General features: G+C 44.9%; 1 protein-coding gene across 5 annotated transcripts in view; it reads left to right on the top strand.

Moving 5' to 3' along the window:
- Positions 1–23166, top strand: part of LOC139047605 (probable chitinase 2) — a 343683-nt gene that overhangs the window by 281632 nt on the left and 38885 nt on the right. For 4 of the 5 annotated variants that reach the window (XM_070521462.1, XM_070521466.1, XM_070521461.1 and 1 more), the window contains one exon: positions 17282–17503. The exons of the other annotated variant lie outside the window; for it this stretch is intronic. In XM_070521462.1, coding sequence (XP_070377563.1) covers positions 17282–17503 — 222 coding nt within the window. The remainder of the gene's footprint in view (positions 1–17281; positions 17504–23166) is intronic. 5 annotated transcript variants of the gene reach the window in all.

Raw genomic sequence — 23166 nt, 5'->3', positions numbered from 1 at the left:
AAGCGTTTGATTCAGTCAAAACCTCAGCAGTCATGGAGGCATTGCGGAATCAGGGTGTAGACGAGCCGTATGTAAAAATACTGAAAGTTATCTATAGCGGCTGCGCAGCCACCGTAGTCCTCCATAAAGGAAGCAACAAAATCCCAATAAAGAAAGGCGTCGGGCAGGGAGATACGATCTCTCCAATGCTATTCACAGCGTGTTTACAGGAGGTATTCAGAGACCTGGATTGGGAAGAATTTGGGATAAGAGTTAATGGAGAATACCTTAGTAACTTGCGATTCGCTGATGATATTGCCTTGCTTAGTACCTCGGGGGACCAATTGCAATGCATGCTCACTGACCTGGAGAGGCAAAGCCGAAAGGTGGGTCTAAAAATTAATCTGCAGAAAACTAAATTAATGTTTAACGTTCTCGGAAGAGAACAGCAGTTTACAATAGGTAGTGAGGCACAGGAAGTGGTAAGGGAATACATCTACTTAGGACAGGTAGTGACTGCGGATCCGGATCATGGGACTGAAATAATCAGAAGAATAAGAATGGGCTGGGGTGCGTTTGGCAGGCATTCTCAGATCATGAACAGCAGGTTGCCATTATCCCACAAGAGAAAAGTTTATAACAGCTGTGTCTTACCAATACGCACGTACGGGACAGAAACCTGGAGGCTTACGAAAGGGGTCGTACTTAAATTGAGGACGACGCAACAAGCTATGGAAAGAAGAATGATAGGTGTAACGTTAAGGGATAAGAAAAGAGCAGATTCGGTGAGGGAACAAACGCGAGTTAATAATATCTCACTTGAAATCAAGAAAAAGAAATGGGCATGGGCAGGACACGTAATGAGGAGGGAAGATAACCGATGGTCATTAAGAGTTACGGAATGGATTCCAAGGGAAGGGAAGTGCAGCAGAAGGCGGCAGAAAGTTAGGTGGGCGGATGAGATTCAGAAGTTTGCAGGGACAACATGGCCACAATTAGTACATGACCGGGGTAGTTGGAGAAGTAAGAGAGGCCTTTTCCCTGCAGTGGGCGTAACCAGGCTGATGATGATGATGATGATGATGATGGTGGCGGTGATGATGATGATGATGATGATTATGATGATGATGATGATGATGATGATGATGGGTGGGTTGGTTCTGCGCGAAGTAGCTGGCGCCCTGCTGGTCAATGAAGTACTCAGGGTATCCACAAGCCGTCAATTCCCGCCGCACAAGTGGTCCGCGATGCGGTCTTCGGCTGTTGTGCGCACGTTTTTCACCCGACGAAGAAGAGAGGCGACAATAGGGCTCTTTTGCGAAGCAAGGTGCCCCGATGTGTAGTTGAGGTAGCGCCCAGTATGAGTTACCTTCCCAAACACCTCGAATAACAGGTTTCACCCTTCGCGTTGCCCAAGGGTGTCCAAGAATGGCAGTTGGCCTTCAGATTCCACTTCTACGGTGAACTTAATTGCTGATTGTATACTGTTTAGGTGAGCAGTGAACAAGTCAAGGTTCTGCCGTTGCAGTGCACTGAAACAGTTGTCGACATACCTGAAGAAGACCTTAGGTGTCGGTGCAAACGAGTTAACCTTGAGTTAAACCTTGACCTCCTCACAGCTCACCTAAACAATATGCAAGCATCAATTAAGTTCGCCGTAGATGTGGAATCTGAAGGCGAACTGCTGTTCTTGGACACCCTTGTGCAGAGCGAAGGGACAAACCTGTTATTTATTTTATTTATTTAATAATACTGTTAGCCGATTTTTTGGGCCGTTACAGGGTGGAAAATATTTTTTGCAATGCAGAAAATTCATTCGCAATCACAGCCTTGTAGACATGTAGATACAATATAAAATTAATGTGAACAACCTGCTGCTCACAACAAAACACAAATGTGGTAGTAGAAGCACACACAGCATCATCAATATTTCCAAGTAGGTGAAATTCGGTACAAACGAGCTGTCGCGGTTAATTTGGCAGGTCAAGGTAAAGGCGTATAGATTTTCCAAATGAACTCACAGAGTCTGTTTGCGTTATGAGATATGGCGGCGACTTCCATTCTTGAATTGTTCGTGGGAAGAATGAATATTTGAATGTGTTCATCTGAGCTTGGAGGGGTGTATGTTGATGTCTAGGACTGTTCCTCATTGTTCGGGCCAAGCGCTGCGTTATGTACAGTTCGGTGTTTATGTTAAAGAAGTTACCCCGCAAAAATAGAGGAACTTATGTCTAGCAAGTCTTCTCCGCTCTAGCAGCTGAGGTAGTCTTAGTTCTGACAACATCCCCGAGACTGAATCCGTGGACCTATATCTAGACAGAATATTTGAATGTGTTCATCTGAGCTTGGAGGGGTGTATGTTGATGTCTAGGACTGTTCCTCATTGTTCGGGCCGAGCGCTGCGTTATGTACAGTTCGGTGTTTATGTTAAAGAAGTTACCCCGCAAAAATAGAGGAACTTATGTCTAGCAAGTCTTCTCCGCTCTAGCAGCTGAGGTAGTCTTAGTTCTGACAACATCCCCGAGACTGAATCCGTGGACCTATATCTAGACAGAATAAATCTAGCCGCTCTTCTTTGTACTTTTTCAATTCTTGCTATCTGGTTTCTCGTATAGGGTTCCCATTCGATACTGCCATATTCCAAAGTTGGTCTTACAAGCGTCAAACAGGTGGTTAGTTTCACTGTCGTGGTTGCCTGCCCTAGTTTCCGGCGCAATGTCCACATTTTTCTCTCGGCTGTACTACATAAGCTGTGAGTGTGCCTATCCCAATTTAAATTTTCACTTACCGTTATGTCTAGATACTTGAAGCATGTTACTCTCTGTAGTTTTTTCCTTCAATGCGTATTCAAATGGAAGAATATCTTTATTTTGTTTGATATTCTTGTAAATGACGTTTTACTAAGATTTATTTTCATTTTCCATTTTGTGCACCAGTCATGGACCCTACATAATGCCGCGCTTACCGTAGTTTTATCTTCTTCCCATGTTATGTGGGAATAAAGCAGGCAATCGTCTGCGAATAACCGAACCTTAACACCTGAGGAAACTGTCTCTGCAATGTCGTAGATATAACACAGAAATAAGATGGGACCGGGCACGGAGCCCTGGGGAATACCTGATGAAACACTCAGAATACCGGATTCGCGCTGTTGATTTCCACATACTGCGTTCTATTTTTAAGATACGATTTAATCCAAGCGACAATAGTACTATTAATACCAAAATTTTTTCGTTTCCTTATAAGTTCTCTGTGTGAAACCATATCGAATGTTTTCGACATATCAAGACAAATTGCATCTACATGATTTTTATCGTTGATTGCTTTTGCCAACTCGTGGACTGTTTCTACGAGCTGGGTGATCATTGACAATTTGCGTCTAAAGCCATGTTGATTAGGATTAAGGAGATTTTGGGCCTCAAGGTAATCAAATAAACTTGTCGATATTATATGTTCTAGTATTTTGCAGCATGTGGGCGTGATTGAAATTGGCCTTTAGTGTTCAACACAATGTTTGTTTCCGTTTTTGCGGTAAGGTATAACTTTCGCTTTTAACCAGTCGGAGGGCAATTTTCGCATATCCAGGGACAAGCTGAAAATAATGTTTAAATATTTAGACACCCGTTCTGCATAACGTTTTAAAAACTCATTTGGGACGTTGTCAGGACCAACAGACTTTTTTGTGTCAATATCTAGCAAAAGCGATAATATATCATGTTCATATATGGTGCTATCTGGCATGCCTTCCTGTTCGTGGATACTATCTGCGCAGAGGTCTGCGCTTTGAACTTCAGAAGACATGAATACAGAGTGAAAAAACTCGTCACATTTTTCAGCAATTTCTGTGTGATTGGTTATCATGTGGCCTCCGAAATCTATGCACTGAATGCTGTCTTTCGTCGGAGCGATGAGACGCCAAAAACGTTGTGGGGAACTTTTCATAAAGGGAAGTAAGCTGTCAGAAAATATTTTTTTGCTGAAGTTAATTTGGGCTTAAGCAGAGATGATACTTATGAAATGTCATCTTGTTTTCTTAGGTTTTTTTCTTTTCATGCGTTTCAATTTGCGTTTTAACGGAATTATTTCCAGATTAACCCATGGGTTACGCTTTCTGATTCTTTTGTTCCGTTGAGGCACAAATATTTCCACGCAATAATTGATTATTCTTTTAAATTCTGTTCACAAGATATCAACGTTTATCCGATCAGTCGAAAGAGTAAAGTTGTTTTTTCTAAGTAGTCTAAAATGCTGACGTGGCCAGCCTTGTTGAAATCTCTAACGAAGATTTGTTTCCTTTTTTTGTTTTTACATGGTAGACCATATTTTACGCTACGTATAACAAATTTGTGGTCTGAAAGTCCTTCAATATTCACCTTATATTCATGCATTTTTTTCATTTACGAACACCAAGTCTAGCAATGTTTCTCTCGTGGGTCCCACTTCTAGTTATCTCATTCACAACATACGTTAAGCTTTGAATAAATGGGATGTCCAACAGAGTGTCAGAATTTGTAACGTAGGAAAAACCACTTTCGAGACTGTCCCATAGTATACCCGGAAGATTAAAGTCTCCCGCAATTATCAAACGCGCGCTGGCAGGTACATTACAACACAGATAGTCTTGGATTGATTTAAAAAATGTTAAAGGGGCATTTGGGGTATATATACTGCTCCAAGTACGCAGCAAATCCCATTGAGTTTAAGCTTGCACCAAATACTTTCGGTTTCAGGACATTCTTTCAATCGTACGACGTCAATTCCTTCTTTAAAGATGAATGCCAAACCACCGCCCCGCGTGTCACGATCTTTGCGTATATCCCCATAACCAGGGGGGTTATTTCGGAATCAGCTATTTCGACGCGCAGCCAAGTCTCCGTGACAACGACAACATGTGGATTGTGCTGCCTAAGAAGGTGCTCAAGCTGTTTTATTCGCTAGGCTTCGTGCATTTGCATTGATCAGGATAAAATTCTCTGTATCCGCTTTGTGACGTCAAGCAGACTCGTCTTCACTTGCATGCTGCCGGTCAAGTTTCACTCTGTACCCTCTCTCATTGTCCTATGCAAACGCCTCGTTATCAATAAAAGCCCTATCGTGCACGAGCCGTACCTTCACCCCTCTTTGCCTTTCCATTTTTGTGCTCGTCCACAGGTTCCTGCGTTTTTGCAACGTTGCTTGTAAGTAATCATTCGATACAGAAATCTTTGTTCCGTTCAGCCTGTTGCAATTCTTTAGTACTGCCATCTTTTCGTTATAGTCAAAAAATTTTGTTATCACTGCTCATATTCTGTTCCTGTTTTTCTTGCCGAGTCTGTGGATTCTTACCACAGAGCTAAGCTCCACATCGAGTCGCCCTTCGAAAACATCACACAGAACTTTTTGTTCAAGTTCATCTGAAGTCTCGCTCACATTTTCCGTAATTCCAAATACAACTAAATTGTTTCGGCGTTGTCGGTCCTCCCAGTCGATAGTTTTTGTTGCTGCTGCTGAATCGTTAATTTTGTCTCCTGCACAATTTTTTGAAGTTCTATTCTACTTTCCTGCACGTTCATGAGGGTACTGCGCAGCTCCTTAATTTCTAGCTTGAAAGTACCTAGTTTCTCCTGAAACGTGGATTGGTTTGCCTTATTTTGGCTCACATCCTTTATGAGATCTTTCTGGCCTTTCAATAGTTCTTTAAGCATTTCCTCGACGTGATCCGGCCCGAGGTTACACTCCACGTCGCCGGACAGCAATAACAGCATTTGAACGCATATCAGAGCATTTTCAACACAAGCCGTTGGGCACGGCAGAACAATAATGAATCGATTGTCACTTCAGAAGCACTTTCCGTGCTTGCTAACCTGTAAAAACAGGGTGTGCATTTCAGGCTTCATTACTTTTGTCCTGCCATGCTCACGGATGAGTTCGTCACCGACTGGGCTTATAAGGGCCGTGCGCTCCGTTGTCACTGCTGTGGCTCCTCGTCCATGCGCATGCGTTGAGCCACCCCAGGCAGTGGCGGGCCACGCAGGTAGGCGCAGCTGTTGGACTTCGATGCTTGAGACAGGGAAGCATAAGAAGCAAGGAAGCAGAGGTAGCAGCAGGAGCCGACACTTGCGTTTCATCTATTCTGCAGATTTCTGCAAACGCTCGACGACCTTCAAGAAGACGGTGGGCAGTTGCGTCGTAACCTTGTGTGCAACTGCACCCAGCGGCTGCATCGTTGCCTGCCTGGACTGCCTGGACTGCGTACGACTGATTGCGGGAGCCACGTGGATCTACGTCACGTCGGTTGCTCTGCAAGCCCTTTATAAGGAGCGTTGCTGGCCCTTCGCCGTCATTTGGCAGCAGAGGCAGCAGCAACAGCCGACACTTACGTTTCATCTATTCTGCAGATTGGAAATTATTTTTTTTTGTATTGCTCATAGTCTGCTTTTCTGCTCTGCTGCCCTGCTGCCAACTTTTGTCTGTGGTGCTCGCACTTTCGCGTGTTTGCCGTGTGTTTCTGCTGTTGCTCAATATGGGAAATGATGAACTTAAACGGGAAATTGCGGATCTCAAACGTGAGTTCCGTAAGGAACTTCGAGAGCTCAGGCAAAGTGTAGAATTCACTACTGAACAGTATGACGCTTTGAAAACAGAATGTGAAGCACTTAGAAAAAAATGCCGACATAAAAGCAGTACAAGAGCCTCTTCTGCAAGAAGTTAAGAAGCTGAGAAAGCAAGTGTGTCAGAACTCACTAAAGATAGTGACAAAGGATCAATATTCGAGAAATAGGAACATTGAGGTGGCAGGTGTTCCTTGCTTGCAGCATGAGAACCTTGGGAACGTTCTGCAGAAGGTCAGGGAAGTGCTTCACGTGCCCATAAGTGAGCAAGATATTGATGCTTGCCATCGCGTTCCTGTGCGGAATTCTGATACTGATAAGAACATAGTCGTATCTTTTAATCGTCGGTCGAAACGGGATGCTGTGATCAAAAAAGCACGAAAAGCAAGGATCACTGTAGAAGACATCGATTTTTCTTCTAAGCAGTCTGTCTTAGTAAACGAGCATTTGTGCCCTCAAATAAAGCAACTGCTTGGCATGGCTGTGGTAAAGAAAAAGGAAATCAAATGGCGCTTTGTATGGGTGAGGGACGGAAAAGTGTTTCCGCGAAAAACGGAAGAGTCTAGTGTTGTTAAAGTTACAAGCGAGGCAGACCGAGCTAAAATCTGCTAGTGCCGATTGGCAACGAACTCTTCTTGTATCTTATTTTGCTGTGATCGTGCCACGCAACCTTGTTCGTACTGGTCACGCCAACTGTCTTACCTTTTTGCACTTTAATGTTCCGCCTGCCCGTAATAAACACGATCAGATAGAAGCATTTCTTAATGAATTCACGTTCAGATTTCACATAGTAGTGATAAGTGAGACATGGTACAACTCAGAAGATGATGTCATTGCCTTGTCTGGATACCAAAGCTTCTTTCTAAATAGACCAAACCGCTGTGGCGGAGGTGTAATGCAGATGGTGTCAGAAAGGCTTTCATGTGACTTCATTGCAGATCTCTCAAAAACCACACCAGACAACGAAGTGCTTACGCTACAATGTGGATCCTATGTTTCCCTGTTTTGTATCGACCACCTGAGGGTAATAGTGAAAGATTTCTTGTCTTTTTAGAACAAATACTATGTTATGCTTACCAGAATAGACTGTACTTAAACATAAGCGGTGTCTGCAACATAAAATACTGCAATCGAATACATTTTCCCGCAATCTGATCTTATCCATTGATTCTTTTGGTTTTGCGAACGTGATAGAAACACCCAGTCGAGTCACATGCATTTCTGAATCCCATATCTACTTATTTATTACGAACAGCCCAATGCAAGATATCAATGCTGGTATCATTGTCGCCGATCTAGGGGATCACTTGCCGATATACATGTTTTCTAAACGAAATAACACACTTAAAGTGAGCCGAAACCAATGTAAATATTTTGTCTTGCAGGAAATAAATCCAAGAACAATGAATGACTTTCGAAACGAACTTCGATGTGTAAACTGCACACTCGTATTTGAGTGTAACGATTCTGATACGGCCTACGATACGCTCATGCGTATCATAAAGAATACGTACACTAGTTGTTCAAATAAAAAAAAAGGTAAAGACATCTAGAAAGATACCGAAACCGTGGTTAACAAATAAGTGTTTATAGCTAATTCGTAAAAATAAAAACAATTGTACTCTCGCTTTGTGCAGTCTAGAAGCCCGGATGACCTTTTAAGTTTAAGAAATACAGAAACTTTGTAACTAATTCTTCGAGATACAAAAAAAGTATCTGGAAAAGCTATTTAGTGATGCGGATACCAAAGGCCACCTAGTTTGGCGTGCGCTTAATAACCGCCTAAATCGCGACAGAAGTCGTTATGAAGAGCTCGAGATTACAGAGAATGGGAAGCAGCTAAAGGGTATAGAATTATCAAATCGTCTCAATGAACACTTTACAAATTTAGTGATTAGCGCTCACAATATAGATGCTCTCACTATTTTGGGTGCGCCTAGTGTAAATACAGGGTTTTTGAGCCTACGACACATGACGAGGTTTACTCTGCTTTTATATCCTTAAAGAACAGTAAGTCACGTGACATCGACGGTCTGCAGATTAAACCAATTGAATTTGCAATAGACTTGTTAGTGCCCGCTTTTACCCACGTGTTCAATGTTTACTTGTCCACTGGTGTTTTCCCTTTAAAAAATGCAACAGGCAAAGGTTACTGCTCCGTTCAAATCAGGAGACAGAAATGGCATGTCAAATTATCGGCGGATGTCAGTGCTCCCTGTCATATCAAAAGGCTTAGAGAATGTTATCTGTAAAAGGGGTATGTCGTTTTGTGAAAATATCAATTATTTTCTCCGCATCAATTTGGGTTTCGTAAGGGCCGATCGACTGAATTTGCTCTATTAACACAGGATTTATTCTTGAACGGCCATGAAGAAAAAAAATTAACATTAGGCGTACTTATCGATTTCTCCCAAAGCCTTCGACAGCATCAATCATATTACTCTATTAAAGAACTCGAACATTATGGATTCCGTCATTTACCCCTGGACGTTCTAAAGTCATACTTAACCCATAGGAAACAATTCGTTTACATCTCAGGAGAATACTTGAACCCTCTGAATTTAGAAGCTGGTGTTCTTCAGGGGAGCCTATAAGGACCTATACTGCTCAACATCTATATAAATGATTTAACAAACGTCAGTAACTTAACACACTATATATTATACGCAGAAAACGCCAGTCTTTTCTTCCAACCATGTAGTGCTGATGACTTATCATAACTAGCAAACGCCGTCCTTGATAAACTATATTTGTGGAACAAAACAAATTCTTTAGATTAACTCTAAAAAACACCAAAGCTGTTCTTTTTGCACCCGCCCAAAAACATGCAAATCATAATCTAAACATATTCTATCGATCAGAACGAATTGACGCCACCGCGGACGTGAAAACACTGCGAGTTATTTTTGATCAGCATTTAAGGTGGGACAAACATGTACAACGCGTGGCAACAAGTATAGCAAAAGCATGCTGAGCGCTTTGTAGGCTTCGAGGTGTTCTTCCGTTAAAACTACGGCTATTGCTGTATAACACCATATTTATTTCTTATGCAAATTATTGTAGTCTTGTATAGGGCACAACGTCACAAAAATATTCAGACACTATCTCTTTTACAAAAAAAGCATTGCGCCATGTTGCTTGTATTTCTTGCGGCAGTCATACAAGTACATTCTTTTCTAAATTTCATGTTCTCCCATTTCATTACAATTATCAGTTTAATCTTGCTATGAAATATAAAGAGAGCGTAAAACGATGCCACACGGGATTTACTAATCTTTGCAATCTAAGCAAACCTCATCACCTCAAATACGACATTCGGGAGCGAGAAACTTGGGCCGTGCCTTTGTCGCTGACTAATCATGGAAAGGACAGACTACCGTGCCAAATATCAGTATTACTGAACAGTCTTGAAAAAGAAAACATAGATCTTAGGACTGTTTCACGTCGAATTTTGAAGGAATATTTCATTAGCATGTGATTATTGTATGTTGTATTTGCATTTTATTTTCTTGGCTGTAATATAAGTATGGAATTATTTTGTATTTGTCTTGTAGGTGAAAGTGCTTTTATATATTGTTATGTGCCTGGAAAAATATATTGTTTCACCACGTTACATAAATCTGTATTTATTTTGTTAGGAGAAGGCGTGTATTGCTGGTAACAAAATTTTGGTTCTAGTGTATGCTTTCAAAAACGCATGTTATCATGCCCTTAGAAATGTTTTTCAATATATAATCTATGTATTGGTGCATTGTTGCGTGAAAAGTGTTCACAAACTGTCTGCTGCCAAATATTGTAGGGGCAGGGGCCTTTGTCAAGCCGCTTAAAATATCGGCTTTTTGCTGCTGTCTAGCATTTGTACATTTAAAATAAATGCTGAAATAAAGGGATGGATGGATGGATTGATGGATGGCTGGAGCCAGCGCCAGGGCAGACGCACCGCAAAGGAAAATCTGTAAAAACAGGGTGTGCATTTCAGGCTTTCAGGCCTTCAGGTGAACTGTGCTTGGCAAGAGAGGCCTGCTGTCGGCTCTCTTCTTCGTCAAGCGAAGAACGTGGGCAGAACGGCGGAAGACCGAATTGCGGACAACGCACTTGTGCGGTGGCTATTGACGGTTTGTGGATACCCTGTGTACTTCATTGACTCAGTAGAGCTTCAGATGGCTCGCGCAGTACTCACCCACCTTGGACCTCCCCCCCCCCCCCAAAACAAACGGGCTTCGATACCTAACGTCCCCAGCGTAAGTGAGACCCCTGTACACGTTCTGCGGTCATATGACGTGCTGGCTGCACGTGTTCTGTCCCGGAAACTTAGGCACGAGCTCGTGCGTGTGAAAGAGCAGGGCAGGAAGAACAGTTCCTGACAGGCTCGCCAATTGTCACGAATTTCAGTGCTCCAGAAATGGACACAGACACAACATTTATTAGACACAACATTTAGACACTACAAACATTTATCCCAAGACACAATTATAACGCAAGACAAATGAACAGGAAAGTAAACTCACACAGCATAAATCATATACACAGAAGCGATGTTCACAAAACTAGATATATACATAAGGATAACGAAGTAAATATTAGCTGTCCGACGCTCCCAGTCTGATGGCGAAGTGACACATAGTCTCTAAGAATTGAATGTTCTGGCCGGCAGAGTAGCGGTGAACATCGGCAAGGCGTGGCGCACGATGTCAGCCTGCGTAGCTCCAACGCGGAATAGGCGTCTACCTTCCCTGTGAGCGACGGGGTTGTAGCCCTCTTACGAGACTTGCGTGGCAGGACGCGGTCTGGACTAGTCGGGCGTTGTGTTGCTGACGTGGCCAGGTGAGTACGTCCATGGCACTGGACAGCGGCTGGTTATCACAGCGGGGGGTTTGACCGGGATCACAGAGCACAGGAACGGCAACGCAGTCGCTGCTCAGAAGTCCTGTTGCCGGCCAAGTCTCGGATTTCCCTTCACCGGTTTGTGGTCCCTGAAGCTACTGCTTTCCATCTCCAGAGCCCAGGTAGAGATGCGTCTGCCTTGCTTCGGGCCCATGCCAGCAATGCCGGCTCCTCCGGCTTCGTCCCCTTTTCCTTAATTTTTTTTCTCACACTTCAAGTGCTTCTCACTTCACGCGTCCATTCTCCCTTTCACGGACCAGCGGCGGCGTCTTCTTCACATTATCGCACATGATCTGCCGGTGTCTCATGACAGTGTGTAAAAGGGAAAGCCCGGCAGCGAATGCGTACAGTTGTCAGTCAGCACTGTGCTTGTGCTTTTTTATTTTATCTCATCTGATCGTACTGTTGCTTGCTAAGCTGGTTTGTATTCAACACGTGAAAAGAGTGCAGTGCAAACCGGAAAAGAGGTAGATACGCTGGCTTGAATGGACGCGTACTCTGTTAGCTTCAATTACTCAAAGGGCCAGGAGTGTACACCTTGAGGCACTCTAGTGTATGGCATTACAGGTCTGGGAGGGCGTGGAATTGGCTAATACTTTGCTGCAGGCTTCAGTTGACGATTCTCGTAAACTACAGGTGTCGCAATGTTCTCATCATTATGTTCACATGAATGCCTGATGCCATGTTAATGTGATGTTTAACATGCCTCTTTTCTCAGTTAATGGTGAACTTTTTATTTCATTGCTTATGTGTTCCATTTATTTACTTATTTATTTAGTTATTTATGTGCAATATCTGCAGGGCCACGAGGCTTCATTGTCTTAAACCGACACTGTTAAGGCGAGCTTCACAACGGTTGCAGTCTATATTAAATCTATCTTTTATTTATTTATGTGCCACATATGCAGTGCCATTTAGCCTTTCACAGTGTTAGAGTGATGCTGTTAAGGGGAGCTACAGAGTGGTTGCGACTTAAATGTATATACAACACAGGTTGGGAGCCTCGAATTCGTTTTGAAGCGTGATTATCAACAATTACAATATACTAGTTACCTGCATATATCTTTTTGACTAGATAGGTTATTTCCACAGTTTCTTAAAAAGTAATTCAGAATTTTTGTTTCTCACATTTCATTATACTGGCTTTGTGTTAAAGTAAGCAAGGACCTTGTATGGCTGCTCCGATAAAAGCAGATGCCAAGACGGCACTAGCCGGCGTGCGGGCTACTGCTAAAACAACCAGCCTTGACCATGCTCGGTTGCAGCAGCAGTTGCTGTCTGCAAGCAAAGCTGTGAGCCAGCAATTAGATCCTTGTCCTTCTAAAAGATGTGAGAAATCCTTTATAACATCATCGCTGTCAGATTAGCACACTTTTCTGAAATATTTTGTTTGCTTTTTATTCTTCCCAAGATGTTATGGAACGAAACCTCCAATAGTTGTCATCTCAACTAGTCCATATGATCGTTCATACTGCAGTCTTTAGCACTGCCTGCATTTTGCTTTTTTTATTATTCAGAAGTGGGCCCAGAAGGTGGTTCTAAGGCTCTGTAAGCCTTCTTGCACCAGCAGCATTGTCCAGCTAGAATATCAGGAAGGTGGCTTGGACGATGGCTGTCAGAAACTTACTAATCATTATTCTGGCACTTTTGCTGCTTTTGTGCCAACTGCTTTTTCTTTCAGTGTTATTGCGTTAGGAAATTTAAGCATGATGTATGCTCGGAGCTAAGGGCTTGATCCATAGGCTGCAAAGTGTCGACTACAGCCTATAGTCAGTCTATGCAAGGAATTGTGATGGGGTGCCTACTATTAAGGGCACGCAGTTTCACCAGTTCTTAAATTCGGGGTACAATGCAATCAACACTTTACGTCTCTGATGACTCTCTTAGCAACCATGTTTGCCTTTCGGTGGTACGGAAAAAAAATCAAAACTGAACTATGCTCGATTTGTTCCACTCTGCCAGCTTCTTACTGTAAAAATGTCGATGTTATTGCAAATCAGGATTTTCCTTTTCCTAATCATTGAATTCTGGAGTACAAAAAGTGTGTTGACGTTTTCCACTGTTTTGGGGCCTTTAACTCTTCTGCATGTCAATATGAATGAGAAATGATGTCCTTGATCTCTACTCTTTGCTATACCTTTTGTAATACCAAAAAGTTTGGGTTTGTCAGATAACGCTCTCATAAAACAATGTTATTTCCACAATGCCTGCATTGCACCTTGTTTAGACTCATGTGGCATGTTTCCATGTATTTTTTAAGTATTTCATCAGGCCTTGGGTTAAACCTGCAGCTGGATCAGTTACTTTCTATTCGTCCTGGGTAGTTTGTCTAAATAACACATTGGCAAGAAAGAATCAAAAATCAGTTTAAAGTTGTGCTTCTGTCATCAATTTCTTCCTTGTCTATGTGCTTATGCAATCAGTTTATTTTCTACAAAATACTATTTCACTTACTTTTGTTTGCGTCTTGCAGCTTGAAAACCAAAATATTGTGTATTTCCTAGTGCAGAAAATTTATGTTGAAATAAAGTTCACGAGGGTTGCAATGTGGGCTTGTTGGTAATGCATGTTCAAGGGGAGTATGGTAGCGCAATTCAAAGATGGGACAAGAGAAGACACAACGGGACACACACAGCGCTAACTTCCAACACTGTTTATTGTCGAAAACCAGGTCGTACTTATACACTCAGAGAACATGAGTCACAGCCACGTGAACAGCTTAACAATCAGAGCGATACATTTTGTGATATGTTAGGCCATGCGCAAAAATTTCAGTTCTTTTTCAGAGAGAGCCAATGATGGTTTGCTGATACATGTATCCCCTAGGGCATCAATCTGCTCGGCTTCTATTATAAGTCTAGTGAGTTCGCACTTGTTTCTACCGGTAATGGTTGTTGATTCAAAGAGAGGGGAGCACTTATGTTGCTTACAATGAAGGGAGAGAAAGCCATCTGATACAAGTTTGTCGACTTTATTTTTGTGTTCGCGCAGTCTATCATTTATACATCTGGCCGACTGTCCGACGTAATACTTCCCGCACGATAAGGGTATACGATATACAAGTGAAGTCTTACATTCTCTGAACTTCTTCGTGTGTTCAACTTGGCAGCTAAGGGCACTTTCTTTCTTTTCTGGTCTTGTTTTCCTGCACAGGCTGATTAGTTTGTTGGGTTCAGAAAAAACCACATCAGTGTTTCCTCGGTGAGCAATTTTCTTTAGGTTGTGCGACAACCGGTGGATATAAGGTATCACTGTTGCTCTTTTTTTCTCTCGGTTCCTATCTCTTTCCGCTCGTTCAGCAGTCCCTGATTGCTGCACTTGCCGAAGTATTCCCTCTGCAACTGATTTCAGTACATGATTGGGATAGCCTGCTTCATGTAGCCGCATGGCTTGTTGTGTGAAGGCTTCGTCAGTGCAATGATGGCATGATTTAGTAAGTGCGTTAGTGAAACACATTTTCGCAATTCCTCTTTTTACCAGTTTACAATGGGCTGAATGATATGACAACAACGGTTTATTTGTCCGGGGACTGTAACACCAGCAAGTTAGTTCATCACCGAAGGTAAATTTAATATCCAGAAATTTGAGCTTTCGTTCTATAGGCACTTCGAACGTAACTTCTAGAGGACAAAGGCACTCGCGTATAATATTACTAATAGCTGAACACTCTGTGTCAAAGTTGTCTTGCTGAACATTCACATACACCAAAAAATCATCAACAAATCAAAATATTTTAACAACTTTTGTATCATTGATGCGTGAGCACAGGTCTCTGTCTAGCTTGGCTAAGTACAGGTTGCTTAAAACAGGCGCTAAGCAGGATCCTATACAGACCCCTTGTTTTTGAAGGTACGCAATGTCATTTCTTTGCACAAATGTTGACTTCAGGTACAAGTCTAAAAGTTCTAAAAAATATTCAACGGTGGTGCCCGCCTTCGTGCTAAATCTTACTGCCCCAAATTCATCTATACATGATTGGACACAACTTAACAATTCATTCTGCGGCAAAGAATAATACAGGTCCTTAACATCTGCTGAGAAGGCCTTTAGTCCCGCGTTACAGTTGGCCTCTACAAAGGCTAACACTTCCTCGGAATTTCTCGTGATGAACGGGTCCTTAATCTCGAGTAGGTTAAGCTTGTCTAATAAATAGACTGCAATAGATTTCTGCCATGTGCCTTTCTCCGATACTATTACTCTGAACGGGACACCTTTTTTGTGAGTTTTCGCGCTAAAAAACACATCTAGACTGTCATTCTTGCTTTTTCTTATTGATTTCAATACTTTATCTAGGTTCACGTCCCGGCACATCGCTACAGCTCTGCTCTTGACTTTCGCCAGTGAAAGCCTGCTCTTCACTTTCGCCAGTATAGCCTGCTTCATGTAGCCATGCGGCTACATGAAGCAGGCTATCCCAATCATGTACTGACATCAGTTGCAGAGGGAATACTTCGGCAAGTGCAGCAATCAGGGACTGCTGAACGAGCGGAAAGAGATAGGAACCGAGAGAAAAAAAGAGCAACAGTGATACCTTATATCCACCGGTTGTCGCACAACCTAAAGAAAATTGCTCACCGAGGAAACACTGATGTGGTTTTTTCTGCACCCAACAAACTAATCAGCCTGTGCAGGAAAACAAGACCAGAAAAGAAAGAAAGTGCCCCTAGCTGCCAAGTTAAACACACGAAGAAGTTCAGAGAATGTAAGACTTCAATTGTATATCGTATACCCTTATCGTGCGGGAAGTATTACGTCGGACAGTCGGCCAGATGCATAATGATAGACTGCGCGAACACAAAAATAAAGTCGACAAACTTGTATCAGATGGCTTTCTCTCCCTTCATTGTAAGCAACATAAGTGCTCCCCTCTCTTCGAATCAACAACCATTACCGGTAGAAACAAGTGCGAACTCACTAGACTTATAATAGAAGCCGAGCAGATTGATGCCCTGGGGGATACATGTATCAGCAAACCATCATTGGCTCTCTCTGAAAAAGAACTGAAATTTTTGCGCATGGCCTAACATATCACAAAATGTATCGCTCTGATTGTTAATTTGTTCACGTGGCTGTGACTCATGTTCTCTGAGTGTATAAGTACGACCTGGTTTTCGACAATAAACAGTGCTGGAAGTTAGCGCTGTGTGTGTCCCTTTGTGTCTTCTCTTGTCCCGTCTTTGAATCGCGCTACCTACTCCCCTTGATTATGTTGAAAATTCTGAAATCGTCATATTAGCTGAGTCATGCGAACAGATACTCGCATATCTTCCTGAAAAACCTCCCTGATCAATGTAAAGAAATACTTCGAAACCTCCCTCGAATGTAAAAAAAAAATATTCGCATAGTTCTCTCCAAAAGCTCATCGACGAATGTGAACATATACTCCCCATAGTTCGCTGCAATATCTCTTAAATGGATGTAAACTATACTCACATAGTTCTCTGCAAAAGCTCCTCGATAGATCAGAACATATACTCCCATAGCTCCTAGCAAAAGCTCCTCGATGGATGTAAACATATGCTCTTATAGCTTCCTGCAAAAGCTCCCCGATGGACGCAAACATATGCTCCCATAAATGCATCCAAAGCTTCCGTTCAGCAGGGGAGTAAAATTTTTACTCCGTCTAACCAGAGTATATTAACTTCCAATCGAGAAATGCGCTAGAGGACAAGCCATTTACTCCCATCTCGGCAAATTTTTGGTTACCGTGTACACAGTGCTATTCGCGTTCTTGGGTAGTTTTCGGAGATCAATTCTGCCCAAATTTCGTAAATGCGCAGGTCATCCTCACTGCTACACCGCAACTCATGCTCCTTGCTTGGACGCAGGTTGGTGCGCACACTTTCACAACAGCCGACGCGCCATACCTGGGCGCCCCGAGCACCGGCCCTTCATCGTTCGACTACTACACGCGCCAACCGGGCAAAACGCGCTACGACCTCGTGTGCCAGCTCACCCGCACTGAGAAGGCCGCGGGTGCCGAATGCGACGTCGGTTACCTCTCAAGCACCGATGCCTCCCAAGTAACAACGGGACGCCGTGACGTGAAGGCAGGCGTCCCATTTAAAAAATGCGTTTTTAGAAGATGCCGTAAATTTTCTTGGTCACTCTCATAAGCGATGGCGCTAGGAATCGTTCCGAAGGCGAATAGCTCTTGGAAGAGCGGAGCAGAAATGAACTTGTCTTTCCGTAGTGCGCATGAAATAGAACCGATTGTACCACCGTTGTGACCTGTAGACAGGAGTTTCAAGAGACAAAACTGATGGCGCTGTACTCATCATCATCATCATCAGCCTAGTTACACCCACTGCAGGGCAAAGGCCTCTCCCATACTTCTCCAAATACCCCGGTCATGTACTAATTCTACCCATGTTGTCCCTGCAAACTTCTTAAGCTCAACCGCCCACCTAACTTTCCGCCACCCTCTGCTACGCTTCCCTTCCCCTGGAATCCATTCCGTAACATTTAATGACCATCGGTTATCTTCCCTCCTCATTACGTGTCCAGCCCATGCCCATTTTTTTCTTGATTTCAAGTGAGATATCATTAACTCGTGTTTGTTCCCTCACCCAATGGATGTATGGATGGATACAACTTTCTTGTACGTCCGGCAAGATTTAACGCGACCCGGGCTCAGGTCTCCCACGCAGGAACGTCAAGGCCCTGCCTCAACGCCGCCTGACATGCTTGCTGGACTGCCCACGTCTGGATTCCGAGGTCTGAGCTGCGCAGAGTGGCGGCCCACCTCGACGACAGGGTCTCCGGAGTAACTGCCATCCCTCCTATAACTACATTGCACTCCCACAGCATGTGTTTCAGTGTTGCTGGTCCTTCCTGGCACAATTTGCACGTGTCGTCCTGATGCTTATCTGGGAAGATACGTTTGAGACGGAATGGATTAGGGAACGTGTTTGTCTGGAGTTGTCACCAGGCGACGGCCTGCCTCCTGTTCAATTTGGGACTCGGCAGTGGGTATATCCTTCTGGCCTTCAAATATGCACTGGTGATGTCGTTGTATCTTGTGAGCCTGTCCCGTTCTGCTCCAGAAGCGTTCGCTATCGTGCGAGAGGCGTTGCCCTGTTCGGCGCGGCGGGTCATGTCTCGCGCCGTCCGGTGCGCCGTCTCGTTTAGGTTCGGGAGCGCGTCGCCTTCCGTGGTGACGTGCGCGGGGAACCATATGATCCTCGAGCTCGCGGTTTTGGATCTGCCCGCTTTGGCCAGAATGGACATGGCTTTCTTGGAAATTCGACCTTTGGCATAATTCTTTACTGCCGTTTGCGAGTCACTTAGTACGACTTCGCATTCCTGTTCTGTGAGGGCCAGCGCAATCGCTACTGCCTCCGCTATTTCCGAGTGTTTGGTGTATACACTGCATGTGGTTCTGATTTTTTATTCTGCGTCTATGACTACGGCGGCGTATGTTTGGCCGTTCGCATATTCGGCTGCGTCGACAAAGCGCGCGTTTCTGTCCCTGCCGAATGAACGGAGCAGAGCCTCGGCTCTTGCCTTTCGTCTACCTCGGTTGTAATCGGGGTGCACGTTTCTTGGGATGGTTGCCACCGTAATGGTCTCTCTGATTTTGTTGGGGATTTGCATTTTCTGGCCGTGCTTGTTGTGGTACGTTATGCCGAGCGTGTTCATAATGTGTCTTCCCGTCGTGGTGGTCGACAGGCGTTCGAGCTGCGAGATGCGTTGTGCTTCGGCTATTTCTTCTATGGTGTTGTATATGCCCAGCTGAGTCAGGAGCTCGGTGCTAGTCGATTCCGGTAGGCCCAGGGTTATCTTGTACGTTTTCCTTATGAGCGTGTTAATCTTGTTCTTTTCCGCGACGTACCAGTTGTGGTAGGCGGCTACATTGGCGATGTGGCTGACAACGAATGAGTGGATCAGTCGAATGACGTTGTCTTCCTTCATGCTCGCGTGTCTATTGGTTATTCTCTTTATGAGTCTCGTGGCGCTGATGACTTTGCCTTCAATCTTCCTCACGGTTTCACCGTTAGCTCCGTTGGCCTCAATGATCATTCCGAGGATTTTGATCTTGTTTACTTTGGGGATTGCGTTTCCGTCTTGAGTGTACAGGCCGATTTCCTCGTACTCCCGGGGTCCTGTCTAGCTCTTTGGTGGCATGCCTCTGCGCGTAGGCCGGTAAATGAGTAGTTCGGACTTGCTCGGGGAGCATTTGAGGCCCGTTCCTTAGAGGTACTCTTCCACTTTGTGAATGGCCGTTTGTAGTGCGTGTTCAATTTGCCCATCACTGCCGCGGTCTGCCCATATCGTTATATCGTCTGCGTATATAGCGTGGTGGATTCCTTCGATTTCGCGTAGTTTGCTCGGGAGACCCAGCATGACTAAGTTGAAAAGGAGCGGAGATATAACTGAGCCCTGGGGGGTACCTGCACTTCCCTGGGTTCGTTCTTCGGACTCGAGGTCGCCAACCGTGAGGGTGGCTTTGCGATCGTTCAGAAAGTCCCTCACGTAGTTGTAGGACCTTTCCCCCAGTTTCAGATTAGACACTTATTTAAGGATCGACTCGTGAGCGACGTTGTCGAATGCTTTCTCCAGGTCTAGTCCTAGGATGGCTCTGGTGTTTCTTGTCTTGTCGTCAAGGATCTGGTTCTTTAGTTGTAACATGACGTCCTGCGTGGACAGGCGGGATCGGAAGCCTATCATGGTGTGGGGGTAGGCTTCCGTCTCTTCTAGATGGCTGTTGATACGGTTCAGGAAGGCGTGTTCCAAGACCTTACCCACGCACGACGTGAGAGAGGTTGGGCGTAGGTTCTCCAAACTCAACGGCTTTCCGTGCTTGGGTATGAGGATAGCCTTGGACCTCTTCCACTGATCCGGGATGCGGCCTTCTCTTCAGCACTTGTTCATATAGCCCGTGAGTTTGGTAACAGATTTGTCGTCCAGGTTTTTGAGCGTTTTGCTGTTAACCCTGTCCGGTCCTGAGGCTGACTTGCTGTTGAGTCCTTGGAGTGCCGTTCTGATTTCCGCCTTACTGAAGTCTTCATCTAACTTGGGACTAGGACTGCCAGTGCACCGGCCGTGCTCGACCGTCGGTCGTTGCGGGAGGTATTTGTCGCAGAGTTTCATGACGATTTGCTTCTCGCTCGCCGCCCCTTTTTCTTTGTGCAGAAGTCTCCGCATGTCGGCTCTTTGCTTTGATTTGCACTGGGTTTCGCCCAGCAGGTGCCTCAGCAGTCGCCACGTATTTCCGTTGTGGAGTAGGCCATCCGCGGCATTGCAGACTTCGTCCCACTGTTGCTTGCTCAAGGTGTTGCAGTGCTCTTCGATTTGTTTGTTAAAGTCGGCTATCTTTTTTCTCAGCTTTCGATTGAACCGCTGGCCTTGCCATCGGGTTTGTATGGATTTCTTGGCTTCCCAGAGGTGGGCGAGGCGACTGTCCATCTTCTCCGTCAGGAAATCGGGAGTGATGGTTTGCGTGGCCTCCCCGGCATCCCTGGTCAAGTCTGCGATCCATCTGTCAATGTCACCGATTGGCTCGTCGTCTTGCCTCATATCCGGTGCCTGCGGAACTTGTACCAACCTGCCCATTTGAAGCTTTTGACTGGGAGGGTGGTTCCCGCTCGGGGGATCGTGATCTCGATGATCATGTGGTCGCTACCTAGGTCTTCTAGGGTGTTTCTCCAGGTAGCCCTCTCGATGTTTTTGACCATTGTTAAGTCCGGTGTGGTATCTCTTGCAACCGAATTGCCCATATGCGTTGGGTCGCTGGAATCCGTGATGAGCGCGTATCCCAAGTCTTGCGAGTCCTGCCATAACTGTTTGCCCTTGGTTGTGGTGTGGCCGTATCCCCAGGCATGGCACGGCGCGTTGAAGTCCCCACCCACTATTAGCGGGTTCAGGCCGGCGACCTCGGCTGCCTTTTTGAGCAGGGAGAGAAAACGCTGCCGTCTTTTGGATGGGCTACTGTATATGTTCAATATGAAGATGCTATTCTTTTGCGTTCTGTTAGGAATAATTTCTATCATTATATGCTCGGCCTGCGGGCCTGTAATCTCATGTTCAATGGGTACTAGACCCTTTCTGATTAGTGTGGCGATGCCCCTATCGTTTTGGAATTTAGGGACGAGGGCGTGGTAGCCCGGGATGTTGGCCGACGCGCCCACGGTTTCTTGTAGCATTATCAGATCGGGTTTGGGTTGGATGTTTCTTACGTATTGTTGTAGGACACGTTTTTTCCCGGCTATACCTGTGCAGTTCCACTGCCAGACCAATAACTCTTTATCGTGTCTGGCCATCCTGGAGTCTTTAAGAAGAAGCTGTTGAAAAACTGGAGCGGTGCACGGGGGGCGGTGCAACCTTGGGAACGTCTGAGATTACTGGATTTATATTATGAGTTCCCATGTTTGGCTGTGGTGATTGCGACAGAGACGGTGCCCACATCGCACATTCTTCGAGCTTGACCACCCTGGTTGTGAGGCCGGATATGGCGGAAAACAGATTGCCGATTGCACTTTGTAGTTCGGTAAGTATGGCTTTTATTTCTGATCTCGCCTGTTCGGCGCGGCTGGTGTCTTGGCTTTGTACGGCTCGCTTTTTCGCGGGTGGGGTTGCTTTGTCTGGTTCCTCACCATTGTTGCTCGGAGCAGGAGTACTGACGGGAGTGGGTATGGGGATTTGCACGGGAGGCACGACCTTTCTCAGTTCGCGTACCTCTTGTGTTAGCTGTTGCACAAGGCTCCTGAGCATGGCGTTCTCACGTTTTATTTCTGCAATAATCTCATTGTCTATGTTCTTTGTGACTTGCGGTTCTGAGGCAGTTACTCCGTAGACCCCGCGCCTTGGCGCACCCTTGACCGCGTCTGCCCAGCTCACCTTTTCTGGGAGGGCCTGGATAGATCTGGACATGGCTCGGCCCGGTCCTGGGGTGCGACTGCGAGCTCTGCTCCTCGACTGGCTGTGCTGGCGGGAATGAGGGGTCCCGGTAGCCGACGTCGATCTGGACCTGGCCCGGCCTCTGGATCTGGATCTAGGCTTTTGCAGTCTGCTCTTTTCTTATCCCTTAACGTTACACCTATCATTCTTCTTTCCATAGCTTGTTGCGTCGTCCTCAATTTAAGTACGACCCCTTTCGTAAGCCTCCAGGTTTCTGCCCCGTACGTGCGTATTGGTAAGACACAGCTGTTATAAACTTTTCTCTTGAGGGATAATGGCAACCTGCTGATCATGATCTGAGAATGCCTGCAAAACGCACCCCAGCCCATTCATATTCTTCTGATTATTTCAGTCTCATGATCTGGATCCGCGGTCACTACCTGTCCTAAGTAGATGTATTCCCTTACTACTTCCAGTGCCTCACTACCTATTGTAAACTGCTGTTCTCTTCCGAGATTGTTAAACATTAATTTAGTTTTCTGCAGATTAATTTTTAGACCCACCCGTGGGCTTTGTCTCACCAGGTCAGTGAGCATGCATTGCAATTGGTCCCCCGAGTTACTAAGCAAGGCAATATCATCAGCGAATCGCAAGTTACTAAGGTATTCTCCATTAACTCTTATCCCAAATTCTTCCCAATCCAGGTCTCTGAATACCTCCTGTAAACACGCTGTGAATAGCATTGGAGAGATCGTATCTCCCTGGCTGGCGCCTTTCTTTATTGGGATTTTGTTGCTTCATTTATGGCGGACTACGGTGGCTGTGGAGCCGCTAGAGAAAACTTTCAGTATTTTTACATACGGCTCGTCTACAC

Source organism: Dermacentor albipictus, chromosome 7, assembly GCF_038994185.2.
Source record: "Dermacentor albipictus isolate Rhodes 1998 colony chromosome 7, USDA_Dalb.pri_finalv2, whole genome shotgun sequence".
NCBI lineage: Eukaryota > Metazoa > Arthropoda > Arachnida > Ixodida > Ixodidae > Dermacentor > Dermacentor albipictus.
Note: the sequence above shows the minus strand (reverse complement) of the source record. Positions and strands in the feature narration are given on the sequence as shown.